General features: G+C 47.9%; 1 protein-coding gene across 2 annotated transcripts; it reads left to right on the top strand.

The window, feature by feature from the left end:
• The first annotated feature begins 10,921 nt into the window (after positions 1–10,921).
• LOC123426883 (sugar transport protein MST1-like) lies at positions 10,922–14,628 on the top strand. 2 transcript variants are annotated; one of them, XM_045110786.1, is made up of 3 exons: positions 10,922–11,211; positions 12,888–13,840; positions 13,955–14,628. In XM_045110786.1, exons 1-3 carry the CDS (start codon positions 11,076–11,078, stop codon positions 14,363–14,365), a joined length of 1,500 nt encoding a protein of 499 aa, XP_044966721.1. In that variant the 5' UTR covers positions 10,922–11,075; the 3' UTR covers positions 14,366–14,628. The 2 variants fall into 2 exon arrangements, with proteins under 2 accessions (XP_044966721.1, XP_044966722.1); XM_045110787.1 differs by lacking the exon at positions 10,922–11,211 and adding an exon at positions 11,253–12,039.
• Positions 14,629–19,329: the final 4,701 nt, after the last annotated feature.

Here is a 19,329-nt window from a genome sequence, read left to right as displayed (position 1 = left end):
ACAAATCAAGTCGTCAGCACTATTCTTACAGTTGAACGAGAAGAAGAAGGCAAAGCATACAAAGTTCAGCGGCTAGTGTATTACGTCTCCGAAGTCCTGACTCCTTCCAAGCAGAGGTATCCCCACTATCAAAAACTTATCTATGGGATTTACATGACCGCGAAGAAGGTGGCTCATTATTTCCAAGACCACTCGGTGTCTATCGTTTCTGATGTTCCGTTGTCGGAAATCCTCCACAATCGGGATGCATCGGGCCGAGTGGCGAAGTGGGCAATGGAGATGTTGTACTGCGATATCAAGTTCGAGGCCAAGAAAGCAATAAAGTCTCAAGCTCTGGCTGACTTCATAGCAGAATGGGTAGAACAACAGCAACCGACCCACATCTACTCGGCTCATTGGACAATGTTCTTCGATGGGTCCAAGATGTTGAATGGCTCCGGCGCTGGCGTTGTGATCGTATCGCCAAAGGGCGACAAACTCAAGTATGTGCTGCAAATACACTTTGATTCCTCCAACAATGAGGCAGAGTATGAAGCTCTCCTTTATGGACTGCGCATGGCCATCACACTCGGTGTCCGTCGCCTGATGGTCTATGGCGATTCGGATTTGGTGGTTAATCAAGTGATGAAAGAGTGGGACGTCAGGAACCCCACCATGAACACATACTGCAATGCAGTGAGGAAGCTCGAGAAGAAGTTTGAAGGTCTAGAACTCCACCACGTTTCGCGACTGAAGAACCAAGCAGCTGATGAGTTGGCAAAACTCGGATCCACTCGGAGACCAGTCCCGAGTGACGTCTGCCTCGAGCACCTCCACCTTCCCTCAGTTAAAGAAGATCCTTTCATAAAGGAACCAATACAACCAAAGAGCTTGACAGATCCGACTGAAGTCGACGTACCTGCTGTGGTTGATCTGATCATGGAGATTCTTGCTGTCATCCCCGATTGGACTGTGCCGATCATCGCATATATCGTGAGCAGGAGTTACCAGAAGACGAAGTCCAGGCCAGGCAGATAGCCGCAGGTCGAAGTCGTTCACTGTCATTGATGGCCAGTTGTACAAGGAAAGCGTTTCAGGCGTTCTTCAACGATGCATCTCCCCAGAGGAGGGACAGTTGATCCTGGAAGAAATTCACTCGGGAACCTGCGGTCATCACGCCTCTTCAAGAGCAATCGTCGCCAAAGCATTCAGAGCTGGCTTCTTCTGGCTACAGGCAAACGAAATGGCTAAAGATATGGTCGACCGATGTGAAGGATGTCAGTTCTACTCCAACAAGTCCCACAAGCCAACATCTGCGTTGAAGACAATCCCTCTTGTGTGGCCATTTGCAGTATGGGGATTAGATACAGTCGGTCCATTCAGGACAGGCCAAGGAGGATACACACATCTGTTGGTGGCAGTCGACAAGTTCACAAAATGGATTGAAGCCAAGCCCATCAAGAAGCTCGATGCCCTAACAGCCATCAAGTTTGTCAGGGACATCATCTCCAGATTCGGGGTACCTCACAGCATAATCACGGACAACGGGACAAACTTTGACTCGGACAGATTCAAAGGTTTCTGTGCAAGCCAAGGTATCCGAGTGGATTTTGCATCTGTGGCGCATCCTCAAACAAACGGACAAGCAGAGCAGGAGAATGGACTTATTCTGCAAGGTTTGAAGCCCCGACTCCTGCGAGAGGTGGGACATGCCGCTGGCGCATGGGTCACCGAGCTATCTTCAGTGCTTTGGGGTCTCCGCACAACCCCGAATAGATCTACAGGGCGATCACCGTTCTTCCTCGTTTACGGAGCAGAAGCGGTCCTTCCGAGTGACTTGCTCCACAATGCTCCACGAGTCGAACTCTTCTCCGAAGCTAAAGCAGAACAAGCAAGGCAAGACGGAGTGGACCTTCTAGAGGAGGAGCGCGAGATGGCACTGACTCGCTCAACCATTTATCAGCAAGATCTGCGGCGTTTTCACGCGCGACATGTCAGGAGTCGTACGTTCCAAGCAGGCGACCTGGTGCTCCGAGTGGATCAGCAAAGACCTCACAAGTTGGCTCCCGCCTGGGAAGGACCCTTCATCATCTCCAAGGTGCTGAACAATGGAGCATACAGACTCTACAACATCGACAGGGAAACAGATGAGCCGCGAGCATGGAATGGAGATCTCCTGAAGCGCTTCTACACGTGACCGTCGACTGAAGCTATGTAAAGAACAAGTATTGGTGAAATAATAGAAAGCAGATTGTTTTTGCACTCCGGTCTCAAAAAAAAAACTTAGCTGCGATCAAGAATCGCCTAAGTACTGACTTTCTCCGAGAGTGCACTAAATGTCGCACTCGGGGACTTAGCTGCGATCAAGAATCGCCTAAGTATTGACTTTCTTCGAGTGTGCACTAAACGTCGCACCGGGGACTTAGCTGCGATCCAGAATCGCCTAAGTACAAACTTTCTCCGAGTGTGCACTAAACGTCGCACTCGGGGACTTAGCTGCGATCAAGAATCGCCTAAGTATTGACTTTCTCCGAGTGTGCACTAAACGTCGCACTCGGGGACTTAGCTGCGATCCAGAATCGCCTAAGTACAAATTTCTCTGAGTGTGCACTAAACGTCGCACTCGGGGACTTAGCTGCGATCCAGAATCGCCTAAGTACAAACTTTCTCCGAGTGTGCACTAAACGTCGCACTCGGGGACTTAGCTGCGATCAAGAATCGCCTAAGTACTAACTTTCTCCGAGTGTGCACTAAACGTCGCACTCGGGGACTTAGCTACGATCAAGAATCGTCTAAGTACTAACTTTCTCCTAGTGTGCACTAAACGTCGCACTCGGGGACTTAGCTGCGATCCAGAATCGCCGAAGTACTGACTTTCTCCGAGTGTGCACTAATCGTCGCACTCTGGGACTTAGCTGCGATCCAGAATCGCCTAAGTACAAACTTTCTCCGAGTGTGCACTAAACGTCGCACTCGGGGACTTAGCTGCGATCAAGAATCGCCTAAGTACTAACTTTCTCCGAGTGTGCACTAAACGTCGCACTCGGGGACTTAGCTGCGATCCAGAATCTCCTAAGTACAAATTTTCTCCGAGTGTGCACTAAACGTCGCACTCGGGGACTTAGCTGCGATCAAGAATCGCCTAAGTACTAACTTTCTCCGAGTGTGCACTAAACGTCGCACTCGGGGACTTAGCTGCGATCCAGAATCGCCTAAGTAATAACTTTCTCCGAGTGTGCACTAAACGTCGCACTCGGGGACTTAGCTGCGATCAAGAATCGCCTAAGTACAAATTTTCTCCAAGCGTGCACTAACCGTCGCACTCGAGGACTTAACTGCGATCAAGAATCGCTTAAATAAGAAAGCTTCCTTCGACTGTATCCTACAGATACACTCGGGGACTCAGCAGACCCTCATTGAGGCTCATGTGGATGTCAAGACAACTGACAATTACATGAGTAGCAAACCCTCATTGAGGCTCATGTGGATGTCAAGACAACTGACAATTACACTCGGGGACTCAGCAGACCCTCATTGAGGCTCATGTAGATGTCAAGACCACTGACAACTACATGAGTAACAACCCGTTCCGAGTACGACCTTACAGCCGCACTCGAAGACTTAGCCGCGATCACGAATCTCCTAAGTACTCTATTGCCTTCGAGTGTATCCTGCAGGTTCACTCGGGAACTCAGCAGACCCTCAGTGAGGCTCATGCAGATGTCAAGACAACTGACAATTACATGCTCTGCATATTTACCATTGGCTTCACCAAGAAACGCCAAACAAAAACACGAGCCAAATTCGTATCAGCAACTCTTTGGCAAAAGAAGAGCAAACGGTTCGATTCAAATTCAAAGTTCACCTAAGGATAGTTGGCTCGGTGTCGATCAAGCTTATCCACACCGAGCCAAGAATGTGACGGCCAACAGCAGTGGCGAAAGTTTATTACAATCAACACTCGGCATACCGAGGTAAAAGTTTTCTCAAGCGTCGTCAGGACTGGTAATGGGACTGGCGGGCTCTACGAACATATCGAGGTCGATCCCATCGGCGATGTGGGTGGCGCTCTCAAGGAAGGTCTCCATGAAGTCTTCGAATCGAAGCTTTTTCGTGTTCGCGACCTGCAACGCCTTCAGCTTCTCTTCGCGCACCTCCTTGCAATGCACTCGGACCAGAGACAGAGCGACGTCCGCGCCACAGCGAGCCGCAGACTTCTTCCATGACTGCACTCGGTTCGGGACCTCCTCCAGCCGACTCATCAAGCCTTCCATCTCGTGCCGAGACTCGTCTTCAGGCCAAAGCTCCTTGTCGATTCGGCCGACGACTTCTCTCAGTCGACCGATGAAAGGTCCAACTTTGCCCAGCCGAATGTGCGCTCGGAGCAGATCTCGATTGGCGTCCTCGCCGAGTGGAATGTTCTCAAGCATCGACCGTTCAACGTCAGTTGTTTCAACCTCAGCGTCCATGCAAAAATCTGCAAAGACAGGACGACCAAACAGTCAGCGCAGAATGAAATTCACGGTCCACAAGCACTCGGAAAAACAAGACTTACCACCCAGAAGCGCTATCATCTTCCGGGCCCAATCACTGACGTAATTTTCCTGTGTTATGCACCGCCTGTTCAGCATCTTCATCTGCCCCATCAGCTTCGTCCTCTGTTTCCCCATTTTCTCCACCTCAGCAGTCAAAGCCTTGTTCGCCTCACGGGCCTGCTCCAACGACTTTTCTCGTTCCGCCAGAACATCCTTCATACCAGCCATTGCAACAAATGCCGCATCCAGTTCACCAACAAACTGAACCTTTTCAGCCCTAACAGTCTCGTACGCTGTCCCCATCTCGCAAGTTTTCTGCCAGTCAGCACCAAGAGACGGTCAGACAAATTCAACAATAAAAAATCTAAGTTCTTCAGACCCCTGCCGACGCAAGCAGTCGACAGCGGTCTCGGGGACTACACCCAGTGGGTTCACTAAGAGTGACCCCACTGGCATGAAACTCAAACAAGTCCGCCCTATTGAGCTACATGACAACACCTAAGCCTATGAGGCTACTACTACCCGACCTGAGCAAAATTACTCTCGGGGACTCATTCAGTAGGTGCACTCCGAGTGCCCCAACTATCAGCATTCGAACAGATTAATTTTTGATCTGCTCAAGTCAAACAAAATGTGTATAAAGACAACTGTCGGTGCAAGCACTCGACAGAAGTCTCGGGGACTACACCCACTGGGTTCACTAAGAGTGAACCCATTGCAAAAATCTTACGATATCCGAGCACACCCAGTGGGTTACAAGAGAAAAGTAAGTACTTACTAGCCCAGTTACTCGGATATCGTCTCGCAGTTCCAAACTTCGTTGGTACAGGGACGCGATGGAGTCGTACGCCTTCTTGGCCTCTCCCGCCATCAGCTCCGCCTGCACCATGGCCCCCTTGGCCGCTCCCACCTGATCCTCCGGGAGGCGCTGGACGTTGTACTCGACAGTCGACGGGCCTGGGCCTGGCATCGTTGGAGGCTCCTTGGGCATCCCAAGGCCCGCTCCAGTCGATTCAGCAGCAACCAGCGTCGTTTCAGTCGACGGCATCGCCTCAGTCGGCGGCACGTCCGTGGCGAGAGCAATAACTGGCGGAACAGCCTCAAGGACACGCACCGCAGCTTGCTCAGACCTCCCCTGGTCACCCTCATCCACATAAATCGCCCCTGAGGGAGACCCGACCGAATGGCGTGAGATCACAGAAAAAAAGGCAAGACCGAAGACAGAATTCGTGATGCAATAATGTAAACTTTCGGATTCGCTACGACGCACCTGGCTGGGACGAGACAACATTATCCATGTCCATGGGATCATCCCCCTGGCGTGCCGGAGAGGTGGCAGAGGTAGCAACTCTGTCGAGTGAAATTCATTCGACCAATAAACAGGAGTTCAATCGAATATCGGAAGAAGTTAGAAGAACAATGCACTTACGTTGAGGTGACGGGAACGATGACCCTCATCCGCGGCAAAGCCTTCCGAGGTTTAGATCCGCTCGGTTTGGCCACCTTGGAAGGCTGACCCGCAGGCTCAGCAGCAGCGTCCCTGGTCCTCTTGATGCTCTGAGCACTCGGAACCACGGGAACATTTGGCGGGGCGCTCGAGACAGTAGGAGCGGTTGGCAGAGCACTCGAGGATGCTGGAGGGGCCGAGGGAGCCGCAGGTTCATGTCGGCGTTTGGTTCGAAGCTCTGGTGGCGGAGGTGGCGAGCTCTGCTCTTCGTCTTCCTTCTCCTCTTCCCCAGACTCCTCCTCCGTCTCCCCACTGTCGGAGACGTACTCGACGCTCTCCACGCTGCCCTCCTGGCTTCCCTCCTCCTCCTCCTCGGCCGGGTTCCCATTCGAGACAGGAGAGAACCAATTGGTCCACTTCTGCATAAAATACAGTCGGCGACATCAGACGTCAGACATTGATTCAAGAAAGCGATAAATCTAAGACAGTTATGTGCACTCGACAAGTTGTACTCACCTCGTTCGAAGGAGGGTTGTCCGCGCAGAAAGCCCTCACTCGCCGGGACCCTCTGGGGTTCTCGCAGGCGCCTGTGATCTGGAGCACCCACGACGCCACCGTTTCCCCGGTCACGCACTCGACGTTGGTCCGAGTGGAGTCTTCGGGCCCCGTGTAGTGCCACATGGCGTGGTCTCGGGCCTGCAGTGGTTGGATGCGCCGGCCGAGGAAAACCTCCAGCAAATCTATGCCGGTGACTCCCCATCTGACGACTTCTACGAGTGCGTCGACCAGAGGCTGGATATGGATCTTCTCCGCCTTCGTGAGCGCGAGCTGCTTAGGCGGAGCTGGTCGATCTAAGCTAAAAGGAGGCAACCATGTCGTGGCATTCGGGCAAGCAACGTCCTGGCAGTAGAACCATGTCGACTGCCAGTTCCTAACCGATTCACTCAGCTGAAGAGCGGGATAACTACTTTTTCTCTTCTTTTGGAAGCCTAAGCCTCCGCAGAGCTGGAGAAGGTGGGTCTTATCATCCGACTGATTAAGTCGTTTGATAGTTTGGGATCTAGCAGAGAAGATATGTTTGAAAAGCCCCCAATGGGGAGGACAGCCGATGAAGCACTCGCACAAGACTACAAAAGCAGAGAGATGAGCTATGGCATTCGGGGGAAAGTGGTGGAGCTGCGCCCCGAAGTGGTTCATTATGCCTTTGAAGAAAGGATGCGTGGGCAGGGAGAAACCTCGATACACGTGGCTGAGCAGCAGGACGCGCTCCCCCTCCCGGGGCGTCGGCTCGGTCTCACCCTCCGCCGGCAACCTTCACGACTTGTGCGCGATTATCCCGTGCTCCACCAGCTCCAGCAGGTCCTCCTCCGTCACCGTGGAGGGGAGGAAGTCCCCCTGGATCCACCCCGCCGGTAGCGTTCGCTGCCTCCGCTGAGCAGGAGCCGCTGCCTTCCCCCTCTTCTTCCGCGCCTCTAGCTTGCTAGTCTACCCCTTTGTCATGGCGGAAGCTGCGGATCCGCGAGGGAGAAGGAGAAGGAAGAAGCTTGGCGTGCGCGGAGGATGGCGAGGGAGGCGGAGCAAAGGCAAGATATCCGGCGAGCATAACGAAAAAACCCTCGCCGCTGAGGTTTAAGTAAGGTTCCGACTGGGTCGCTGGCAAGTGGCCCCGAAATCTTATCCCCCGACCGGCCACGGCGATATCAGTGGAGAAGATGAAGGAGCGGGATTCGAGGCGTCAGGCACTACTCGAGCGCGATGTCGTCATCCCTGCTGAGCGCGCGGTAACCGAAATTTGAGGATCCCGAAAAATCCGCCGCTGTCAGTTGACCGGTCACGTCAGAAGATACCACGGAAGCACTCGGTTTCTGACAGTTTGTTTCACAAATACTTCCACTCGGATCGTTGGTTAGAAAAGATAAAATGGATCGAGGCAAGCAACGCCAAAGTCACATCCGTACCAGTCGGATCCAAACTTCAAGCATCGCTTCGTCGTTCCAACTCCAATCCATTCGGGGACTAATGATGAGGTTATAGTCCTAGGGTAGGGTCATAGGCCTGCCCTGTAGGTCCTACCCAAGGACTACCCCTCATAAGGGAGAATGCCCTTAGTCAGTTCCGACTGAACTAAGGAGTTCCCATCATCCAGTCGGTAACAGATCCTCGACCATCCAGTCGGAGACGAGCATTCGGAGAATATCAAACTAACCGACTGGATTCCACTCTGTGCATCGTAACCCCCTTGGAGGGAAACGATCATACGTTTCCATGTGCCTTTATTAGCATTTAAGACATACGTTACCTGTAACGTAGGCATTTATTCGCCACTACTCCACCCCTGTGCACCGAACCGTTGTGGAGGGCAGCGCACTCTATATAAGCCACCCTCCCCCACTGGTGCAGGGGTGAGCAAATCACTGTATTCTATATTCCACTCGACAACAAGCTCCCAGAGCACTGAGACGTAGGGCTATTACATCCACCGCAGAGGGGCCTGAACTCATACAACCTCGTCGTAGCTAAGGCTCTGCCCATCCTTTCGTACCCTACACATCTACTGTCAGACTTATACCCACGACAGGGGGTGAGGTGTTTATGATGATCTGATTGCTCAAAGTGCTTAGAGATTAGCCGCCAAAAATACTTATGAAATTCTCCCACAAAAATTCTATCCGAACCCCAAAGTCCAAATTTGGTGCCACCGATATTTCCAAATCGAACCTACCGAGTTTGACCCTAGACAGATCATATGACAAACCCTAAGATCTCGATTACCAAGTTCCATTTTGGTGAAACCGAAGTCAGTGACCAACTTTGTGTTGTCCGATTTCTAAAAATCTAACTTTCCGAGTCTTAGGAATTGGTGACACCGAAACAGGTAACTGCCTAAGCCAACCTAAATCAGACCCACCAAGATTTATATATTGGTCTCACCGAATTGCCAAAAATTAACACACTTTGCACTAGTCGGTGCAACCGAGTTTATACTTTGGTTTCACCGAGTTGGGCAATAATGTTGTAACAGTTGAATTTTGAAGATGCCCCACATGCCTCTTGTCCGAACAGAAAGCACTCAGAACGAACCAACACTTATCCCATCCCTTTTTCTGAGAGAGAGAGAGAGAGAGAGACACCTACTCATGTGTTGATATCAAGTTATTCCATTCCTACCATATGAATCTTGATTTCTACCCTCCCCAAGTTGCTTTCCACCCAATCAACCTCTTCTACCCAAGCCAAATCTATGAGAGAATGATTGAGTGTTGAGGAGACTATCTTTTGAACCACGAGAGCAAGGATCTCATTATACTACCACATCTATTACCTTTTAGAGAGTAGTGTCTCCTAGATTGGTTAGATGTCGCTTGGGAGCCTCCGACTTCGTGTGGAGTTGAACCAAGAAGTTTGTAAGGGCAAGGAGATCGCCTACTTCGTGAAGATCTGCCCCGAGTGAGACTAGTCCTTCGTGGACGTAAGCCATGGTGGAACAACACAAGGTTGCTTCTCTGTGGACCCTTCATGGGTAGAGCCCTCCAACTCCCGCAGTCGTTACCGTTCGTGGGTTGAAGTCTCCATCAACGTGGTCGTACGATAGCACCACCTATGAGAACCCCACAAAAAATCTCCATGTCATCTTTGCATTTGATCTTCCTATCCCTACCCTCAACTTACATGTGCATGTCTTTACTTTTCGCTTCTATACTCTTAGACTTGCATGTGTAGGGTGTGCATGACTTGCTACAATTGCTAAAACTTACCCACAATTAAAATTGGGAAAATACTAAGTTTTTATTTGGTCAACTAGTCTAATCACCCCTCCTCTAGACATATTTTGGATCCTACAGCTCTTCTGAATGCTTCACATCGGCAAGGAGCACTTGCATCATCGCCATTCCATCAACATACACATCCTAGTCACACAACTCAACGTAGTTCTCGTACAAGTATTTTATTTCAAATCCATTGCTTCAAAGAAGAGAGAACAAATGACAACATTTTAACATGGGTATTTCACCAAACACTTGTCAGGCATGATGACCTCCACAGAGGACATCCGCAAGGGCGGATGATACGTGAACGTCGAATGGACAAGAGCTGGAACGACGGTGTAGACAAATCGAATGGCGACCACGTGGAGAAGCAAATGTCCGCCAAGGTTGGCGGATGGCCAGGATGGTATAATGGTGGCGGTGAGCAAGGGGAAAGGGAGAGATACAGGAGGCTCCGGGTATGATTTTTTTATGGGCAAGAGACGTCTGAGTCATAGGTGGCAGGGGCGGACTCCCGCAAAGCCGAAAACGACCCACAAATGCATATGCGGACATATACGCATCCGCGTTGAATGACTAATTGCGTTCGGCCAGCTTGAGGCGAAACTTATGCACGCGATTTAAGAACGGAGATGCCTTAGGTACAGTAACAGTTTCTAAGGTGGCGAGGTCAGTAAGAGAATGGCGTTTTGGCACTACGTCTCCATGAAGGCCGCATTTTTTTAATTTTTTTAGAAATATTGGTTCAAAAATCTGAAAAACAATTATACAACTAAACAAGGGTGTGATCCATGTGTGTGTAAAATTTCAAACCGAAATTCTTTGAAACGTGATCTGTACAAAAAAACAAGTTCATGGTTTGATAGGATGAATAGTATCATGTGTTAAAAGCCTTAGATTTAATTTTTTCATAACCCTTATTTCAATGTATTTAGTTCTGAAAATTTACACGTTTATATATTATACCTTCATATATCTATATATTTTTCAGAATTGTTTAAAATGTTAAAATACGAATCTTTATGAAATATGAAGTTTGCATTTGAAGGCCTCCATGGAACTTGGTCTCCAAAAGCAATTTCCGGTGGGCAACTTTCATTTTAGGGGAAAAGGTCAGCAACGTTTTTTTTAACAAAGGTCTGCAACGTTTTGAAAGAGCATAATAAACACTATATAAAGGCTCTCGCTGAAAGCCTGTACATTAACATTTGGCAGCACGCGAGCAGCTCCAAAGACATCAGTGCTCGCTCTCGTGCAAGCTATAGCCAGCCTCGCGCTCCTAGCAGCGACACCACACCTCCGATTCACGTTGTGCCTTTGACCGGCACGGGAGAGCGAGTACCGAGGATGGCCGGCGGCGGTTTCCTCCTCAACGGCGCCGGCGCGCCGGACTACGGCGGCGCACTGACCGTCCCCGTCGTGGTAACCTGTCTCATGGCGGCCTCCGGCGGCCTCATCTTCGGCTACGACATTGGCATCTCAGGTGCGTCGTCGTTCCCACCTGCCTCTGGAGTTTGGGGATGGACCGAGGGAGTGAGTTTTATCGATCAGTTCGTGGTTGGTCTCTCTGGTGCCCTTTGTCGATGCTGTTCTCGAATTCCAGTAGCTATGCTGTGAGTTCGACACCATCTGCGGCCAATCGAATCGTGATCCGAGGCCATAGAGAGCGTCCTCTTCTTAACAAATCTTATAATAATTGTATAGTAGTACGTACTAGTCTCTGCTTATTTTCTGTTCATGTCCGATCCCCAAATATCTCCAAATCGGACCGCAACTTCTTCTCTAATCTAATCTAATCTAATCACCGATGGCACACACGCCAAACAGGCAGGTAGTAGTAGTATATTGGCAGGACGACCAGATCCAATTGAAAGCGCGGCAGGCCCTGTCATCTGTCCTCCCGTCGTCAGATCAGCCCCGCACTCCACAAATCACACTCCCGGGAACAGTGGCGCCCAGTACAGCACAGTAGTACATGGCCGGGAGCATCGCAGAAAGATATTTATACTCCCACCAGTAAGCTTGTGCGCCACGCCGTACGTGAATCAAGCCAAAATGGTCCCTTGACGCCTCCCATGATCTTGATCCATCTCGACGACAGGGACCAGAGGGGCGGGCACACCCGATTCGTGTCGAATTGGACGGCCCTGTCACGCGACGGGGCCAGCGGCGTGCCGTCCGGCGATTCCACCGCCTGCTGCGCGGCGCTCGTGGAGCGCCGAGTGGACACGAGAGATGCGTTTCGTGTCGCCAATGGCTCGCTCTGACTTTGGACCGCGCTGAGCACGGTTTTGCTGCTCGGTGTTAGCACGTACGTACGGCCTTCTCTTCTTCTTTTTTTCGATCATTAATCGTCGGTGTCACCACGCGCATCACCAGTTTTGGACGGCATGTAGGCGATAAGGTGTCGTGCTGGCGACGGCGAGACGTCCCGTCGGGTTTTCCGGGGGCATCGATCGCTGGACTCACGCACCCAAGCCGAACCCAAAGCCAAAGCCAGCCGGGATTTGTGATACGTTTCTGAGTTCCTTACTGGCGAAAGGAGGGGCTGACAAAGTTGCTTTTCCACTCGAATTTGGTGGATGATTGGCTTCCTAGTCCTATGTGAGGTTTATTCGAGTAGCACTGGCAGTGCTGTAGACTATTCTCTCCGACTCTGTCGATTGTGCTCTCTCGAAAGGAGGCTAGGATCGACCGGGATTAGGAACGTGTCATTTCCGAGCGAGTGATGATGGATGGATGGATGCATGAGCTTGACGAGATCGGACATTTTATGAGATAACATGCTACTTACTAGTTTCATACGATGATTGGTAACGAATACTTGCGTCTTTCCGAACAAAAACGAATATTTTGCTTTCCGCAAAAAAGGAATATTTGCGCCAGTGAGTGTCAAATAATGCTACAACGAATCCGGTTGCCAAAAGGAATAGTACTGTACTAAGAATCGGTTATCTGGCTAATTATGTTCACGGAATATGAAGAGCATAGTGAATATGAACACTTGGGTTACAGTCATCCGCACTTAATAATGGAAAAGCTATCGTTCCAGTTACTAACAAAATGACATTTTATCGATGCATATGTCTGCAACTGAATTATTTTCCTTGACTTGAACTGAATCTTGTTCACGTCACACGTACGTATGTCATCGATCAGGGGGCGTGTCGGAGATGGAGTCTTTCCTGAAGAAGTTCTTCCCGGGCTTACTCAAGACGACGAGGCACGCGAGCAAGGACGTCTACTGCATGTACAACGACCAGGCGCTCACGGCCTTCACCTCCTCGCTCTACGCGTTCGGCATGGTGGGCACGCTGGTGGCGAGCCGGGTCACCCGGCGAGTCGGGCGCAAGGCCATCATGGTCGTCGGGGGCAGCATGTTCCTCGTCGGCTCGCTCGTCAACGCCGCAGCGGCCAACCTCGCCATGCTCATCGTGGGGCGGATGCTGCTCGGCCTGGGCCTCGGGTTCTCCGGCCAGGCCACGCCGGTCTACCTCGCCGAGATGTCGCCTCCGCGGTGGCGCGGCGGGTTCATCTCCGCGTTCCCTCTGTTCATCAGCGTCGGGTACCTCGTCGCCAACCTGATCAACTACGGCACGTCGCGGATCCCCGAATGGGGCTGGCGCCTGTCCCTCGGCCTCGCGGCCGTCCCCGCTGCCATCATGGTGCTGGGCGCCCTGCTCATCACGGACACCCCGAGCAGCCTCGTCCTGCGCGGGATGCACGACCATGCGCGCGCCGCGCTCCAGCGCGTCCGCGGCAAGGGCGTGGACATCGACGCGGAGTTCAGCGACATACTGGCCGCCGTGGAGCACGACCGGCGGAACGCGGAGGGCGCGTTCCGGCGGATCCTGCGGCGGGAGTACCGACCGTACCTGGTGATGGCCGTCGCGTTCCCCGTGTTCCTGAACCTCACCGGCGTGACCGTGTCGGCCTTCTTCTCGCCGATACTGTTCCGGACCATAGGGTTTGGGAGCGACGCTGCGCTGATGGGCGCCATCATCCTCGGCCTGATGAACATCGGCGGCATCATCGCCTCGGGCGTCGCCATGGACCGCTACGGCCGGAAGCTGCTCTTCGTGATCGGCGGCGCGCTCATGTTCACCTGCCAGGCATGCATGCATACAGCAAAAACCTAGTAGTACTACATTTTCCATCCCAGCGTAGGTATACATGTCCTGGGACACTGATGACGCGAACGGCCATGGATTCGCTTTCGCTTGCAGGTGGCAATGGCGAGCATCGCGGGGACGCACCTCGGGCACGGCAGCAAGATGCCCAAGGGCTACGCGGTGGCCGTGCTGGTGCTGACGTGCGTGTTCTCCGCCAGTTTCAGCTGGTCGTGGGGCGCGCTGTACTGGACCATCCCCGGCGAGATATACCCGGTGGAGGTGAGGTCGGCGGGGCAGGGCACGGCGGTGGCGCTGAACCTGGGCCTCAACTTCGTGCAGGCGCAGTGCTTCCTGGCGATGCTGTGCAGCCTCAAGTATGGCGTCTTCCTCTTCTACGCGTGCTGGCTCGTCGTCATGACCGCCTTCGCCATGGCGTTAGTGCCGGAGACCAAGGGCGTGCCGCTCGACTCCATGGGCCACGTCTTCGCGCGCCACTGGTACTGGGGCAGGTTCGTCAAGGCTTGACCTGACCTGCGTGCGGCCTTGGCAATCAGGGGCTTGCCAGAGCATTGTGTGATGGATATAATACCAGTATTAGCGCTAGATTAATGGTACTCGTATATATATTCCGGTAAAACTCGAAAGTCGTAATATAGAAATTATCATTTCCATGTGTCGCTGCCGAGCAATATGCAACTAGCGTCATGGAGCCATGTATTAGAATCATCACCAAGTGTTTGACGGTAATGCGTGTTGCTTAAATATATGATTAAATTTAAATTTTAAAATACATGATCGGAGGAGGAGAACAGAAATGAAATAAAATCAGTATTTCTTTGGATGAATTAGCAGTTCAATTCCAGCTAAGGCTGGAGAGAAGGTTCAGGGCTCAAGCTTGGCCCAAGCTCCAAGTCAAACTCGTGTACGACCAACATAAAGGAAAGGGAGTCACTACTAAACCAGCGCTTCTTCGGAAGATTCACACCGATCACTCTCACACGTCACTGCTTGGCGTGTTCTCAGCTGCCGCCACATGTCGCGTTCTGAACGTTTTTTTTTTATTTTATTTTTTTATTTTTTCGTACGTGTTTTTGGATTTTTTGATTATTATTTATTTCAATTTTTTTCGTATTTCGTTTTTTCACCGGTCTTTCCTAGTTTTTTGACAGAAAAGTTAAAGAAGTATTGCAAAGGAATTTGTTTTCTGTTTTTTTTCGCGAGAGCCACGATTTTGCTTTCGTAATAGACATGATTTTACCTTCGCGAGAGGTACACACGTGCCTCTCGAAAACGAAAAAACGCGTTTTTTTTGCTAGAGATACGGTTTTGCTTCCGCAAAAAGCACGGTTTTGCTTCTACGAAAGACACGGTTTTGCCTTCGCGAGAGGCATGGCCGAGCCTTTCGAAAAGGGAAAAAAATAACGCATTTTCTGTTTTTTTATGAGAGTCATGATTTTGTTTCTAAGGCACGGTTTTATCTTAGTGAGAGGCACACCCGTGCCTCTCGAAAAGGGAAAATAACATTTTCTTTCGTGAGAGGCTTGGTTTTGTTTTCATCAGAGGCACGGTTTTGCCTTCATGAGAGGCACGACCGTGCCTGTCGGAATGGAAAAGAACGTATTTTCTTGTTTGTTTTTCTATTGCGAGAGGAACGGTTTTTTTGGTCCGGTTTTTTTCATGAAAAAAAGTTCATCAAAACCTATCAACATGGGATGTAGTTTTAAAGATCTCAACGCGAGAAATTCAATGGTGAAAACAGTTCAAGATTTGGATCCACGTTTTATCTCTTAAAAATACGAACCTACGAAAAAAAGAGAACACTCTCAGGTTGTGACAAGTGTCACGCATGCAGTACACCACTTGTCGCAACCTAGGGAGGTGGAAGTGATTTTGAAAGGGCCCTAATTAGTGATTTCGGAACCACCTATGTGGTGCCTTTAACGATGGTTTGGAAGCCATGGCCCGGTCCACGGCACCCATGCAGCGTTCCTTCTCATGGGCCGCCCCATGTAATATGCGTTGGTCATTAAAAAAATATAACCAAATGTTCACAGAATTTTATGAAGTTTAGATTTATGAAAAATGTTCAATGATTATGATAAAATAGTTCACAGATTTTTTTTACATGTGCTCATGGATTTTCAAAATGTTCACAGAATCCGAAAGAAAATCATCGATTTTCAACAAAAGTTCATCAGATTCTAAAAACAGCTCATTGATTTTGAAAAAGTTCATGAATTTTAAATTATGTTCACAGATTTTCAAAAAAGTTCACCGGTTTAAAAAAGTTCATCAATTTTCAAAATAGTTTACCGAATTCAAAAAAATTCATCAATTTGGAAAAAAGTTCACGGATTAAAACACAAACAGGATCTCTAGATGGATCGGCCCATTGCGGAGCACTGCACTCGCCGGTTAGAGTTAGCTTAATTTGTCTGTAACCGGCACATATGACCCTAAATAGGGTTTGTCATTCCTATTTCACGCGGCAGGCGCCGATTTCCTACTCACTGGCCGATCCATGTTTCATTTTTCTTCTGCAAAAATTGTAGAAACACCAAAACTGCAAAACTCAACCAATGGGTAACCAACCCAACCACATCACTAGACATGATAACATACACGATTTTCACACATTTCTTCATTCCTCTTTTTCCTTTTTTTCTATGTCCTTTTCTTCTTTCTTTTTATAAATTCGTAAACACTTTTCTTCAAATAGATGAACTTCTTTTCAAAATCCACGATTATTTTGGAACTCATGAACTTTTTTCAAATTGATGAAACTTTTTTCACATTTGATGAATTTTTGACATTTTTTTCAACTTCTTCTCAAAATTGATGAACTATTTTCATAATTTATGAAGTGTTTTCAAAATCGATGAACTTTTTAAACATTGATTAACTTTTTTCCATTTATCCAAAATCAATGAATGCTTTTCAATGTACATGAAAGTTTTCCAAATTCGATGAATTTTTTCACATCAATGAATTTTTTCCAATTTGATGAATTTTTTATTGAAATCGATAAATTTTGTTTTCTAAATAGATGAGCTATTTTCAAGTACGGTGTACGTTCTTTGAAATTTGATGAACATTTTTTCCGAATCGGTGAAATTATTTAAAATTTCGTGGATGTTTTTTCAAATTCGATGAACTTTTTCCTTCAAATTTGTAAGCATTTTTCAAAATCGATGCAGTACCTTTCAAACTCGTTGAACTTTTCTGTCAAAGTCGATGAACTTTTTGCGAAAATTGATGAACTTTTTTTAAACCTATGAACTTTTTTCGATACCCATTAAATTTTTATAATTTTTTCTTAAAATAAGCGATTTATTTTAATTTGTGAACTTTTCTTCAAAAATGATGAACTATTTCTCAAAATCGATGAACTTCCTTTAATTTTGTGAACTTCTGTGTGAAAATCATGAACCATATTAAATTAAAGATTTCATAAAAATAATCTAAGTGATACATAAATAGCGTGGCTATACTTGTTCTTATAGTTTAGTGCTACTAAATCCACAAGTGTTCAATGGCTATGCGATTTCGATTCCTGGAGGAGCTACGTTTTGCGTGTTTTTGTAGCATTTTTTTTTCTATATGCATTACCTTCGTGTGCCGGCCCAATGATGCGCTGCTTCGGGCGCCAGCTACCTATTCGCTTAAGGCGACGACCAAGAGTTCCCAACAGCTTCGGGCTGCACATAGTCGTGCCCCATAACTTACGCACACAAAAAATACTAACACAAACTTTGCTGAACCAACTAGCATTGCATAATTAATTGAATACGAAAGAAATATATTTGTTATAAATGTTTACAAAAGTACAAAGTATTTCAAAAGTAACAAAAATTACATTGACATTTAAGACCACTGAACAACCAATAGTGACGACATAACGAGCCGCCGATGCATCAGTGTCGTCGCTCCCCCATCGGAGCCGATTTGACCTTGTCGATGATAGCCAGGACCATCCTGGAGCCACAATCGTCCCTGTTAAATTCTTGGCACCAAATTTTGCCACTTGACGAGAAATCCCAACCTCACCATCTCAAGAAGACGACATAAATCTGGGTCCAAGCTCCATTTGACTACATCCAAATGCACAATTAATATTAGCGTAATAATTTGCTACTCATGGTGGTAGCTACGCACACAACCAATTTTTATCTTTAATTATTATGATAAATTATTTTGGACTATGAAAATTAACTTTATAACAAAAACATTGTGATTTTGTACAAGTTAGGCAAGCAAACATGAAATTATGTCAAATAGGCAAGCAAAAGGATTGAAAGAAGTGAGAAACCGCCTTTCTACACAACAAAAAGACACGTGTGTCAAAAAGGTAATAAAGCTAAAGAGAAGTGAGAAAAAAAGTCATTTCTATACAATAAAAGTGCACTTGTGCCAATGTCATTGAAAATCGACACCTCATATATCAAAAAGAGGCACTTATTCTAAAGGGTGTGTAGCTAAGGTCATGCATAGGAAATTGCTTGTCGAAAGATTTCAATGGCATTGGCACAAGTGCATTTTTTTGTATAGAAATGACTTTTTCTCACTTTTCTTTATCTTTATTACCTTTTGGACACAAGTGTCTTTTTGTTGTGTAGAAAGGGCAGTTTCTCACTTCTTTCAATCCTTTTTTTGCCTTTATGGCATAATTGCATGTTTGCTTGCCTGACTTGTCCAAAGTCATGATATTTTTGTTATAAAGTTAATTCTCATAGTTCAAAATAATTTACCAAAAATAATTAGAGGTAAAAATTGGTTGGGTGCGTAGCTACCATCATGGTAGCAAATTATTACCCATAGTGTGATTTTAGTATTTTTGCACACATAGACATAGACATCTACAATTATAATTCAAATAATTATGTTTCGAACACACATAATTCAACATCATTTTAAATAAAATATTCAGGAAATTTGAATTTAAACACAAATGGTTTGAATGCATCAAAGTAAACATAGAGAATTTTATGGCCCCTTGAGATCAAACAAATGCTGCACAAGGTCCACACTCCGTCTTCAATCAGCCCATGCACTTAGTTTTTCTAGAGTCAGTGTACATCCCTATGATGGTTGGGTATAATAGAGATAATGGGGATCAACTATTTAGGTATATAGATTATCTTCCCTCACATTCAGAGCAGAAGTCTTCCCCGCAGGTCTCGTTCGTACTCCACTGCCATGTTGTGCATGATCATGTTGTGATGATGCCCACAAATTCTTCTGGTTTCGTAATCTTGTAGTGTCGCAAACAGTGGAATCTAGCTTGCCATAAACTGAAAAACCAAATGCCCACTCAACATCCTTTCTACATGATCCTTGATGCATGACAAGGTGAGATCTCTCATAATCTCATAGGGTTTGATATTGTCTTCAAAAATATAGACAATGAAAGATACATGTTGTATTGATGATCGTCGACTTCAAAGTTCACCGGTGGTCCATCCCTAGTAGACAGCATTGCAAAAAAACAG

The sequence above is a fragment of the Hordeum vulgare genome, chromosome 2H (assembly GCF_904849725.1).
Source record: "Hordeum vulgare subsp. vulgare chromosome 2H, MorexV3_pseudomolecules_assembly, whole genome shotgun sequence".
In the NCBI taxonomy this organism is placed as follows: Eukaryota; Viridiplantae; Streptophyta; class Magnoliopsida; order Poales; family Poaceae; genus Hordeum; species Hordeum vulgare.
Note: the sequence above shows the minus strand (reverse complement) of the source record. Positions and strands in the feature narration are given on the sequence as shown.

What these genes read in the sequence shown, in the direction of transcription:
- LOC123426883 (XM_045110786.1), top strand. Translation starts at nt 11,076, where the DNA reads ATGGCCGGCGGCGGTTTCCTCCTCAACGGCGCCGGCGCGCCGGACTAC. An exon ending in CTACGACATTGGCATCTCAG is followed by an intron (nt 11,212 to 12,887) that starts GTGCGTCGTCGT and finishes GTCATCGATCAG; the next exon opens with GGGGCGTGTCGGAGATGGAG. An exon ending in CGCTCATGTTCACCTGCCAG is followed by an intron (nt 13,841 to 13,954) that starts GCATGCATGCAT and finishes TTTCGCTTGCAG; the next exon opens with GTGGCAATGGCGAGCATCGC.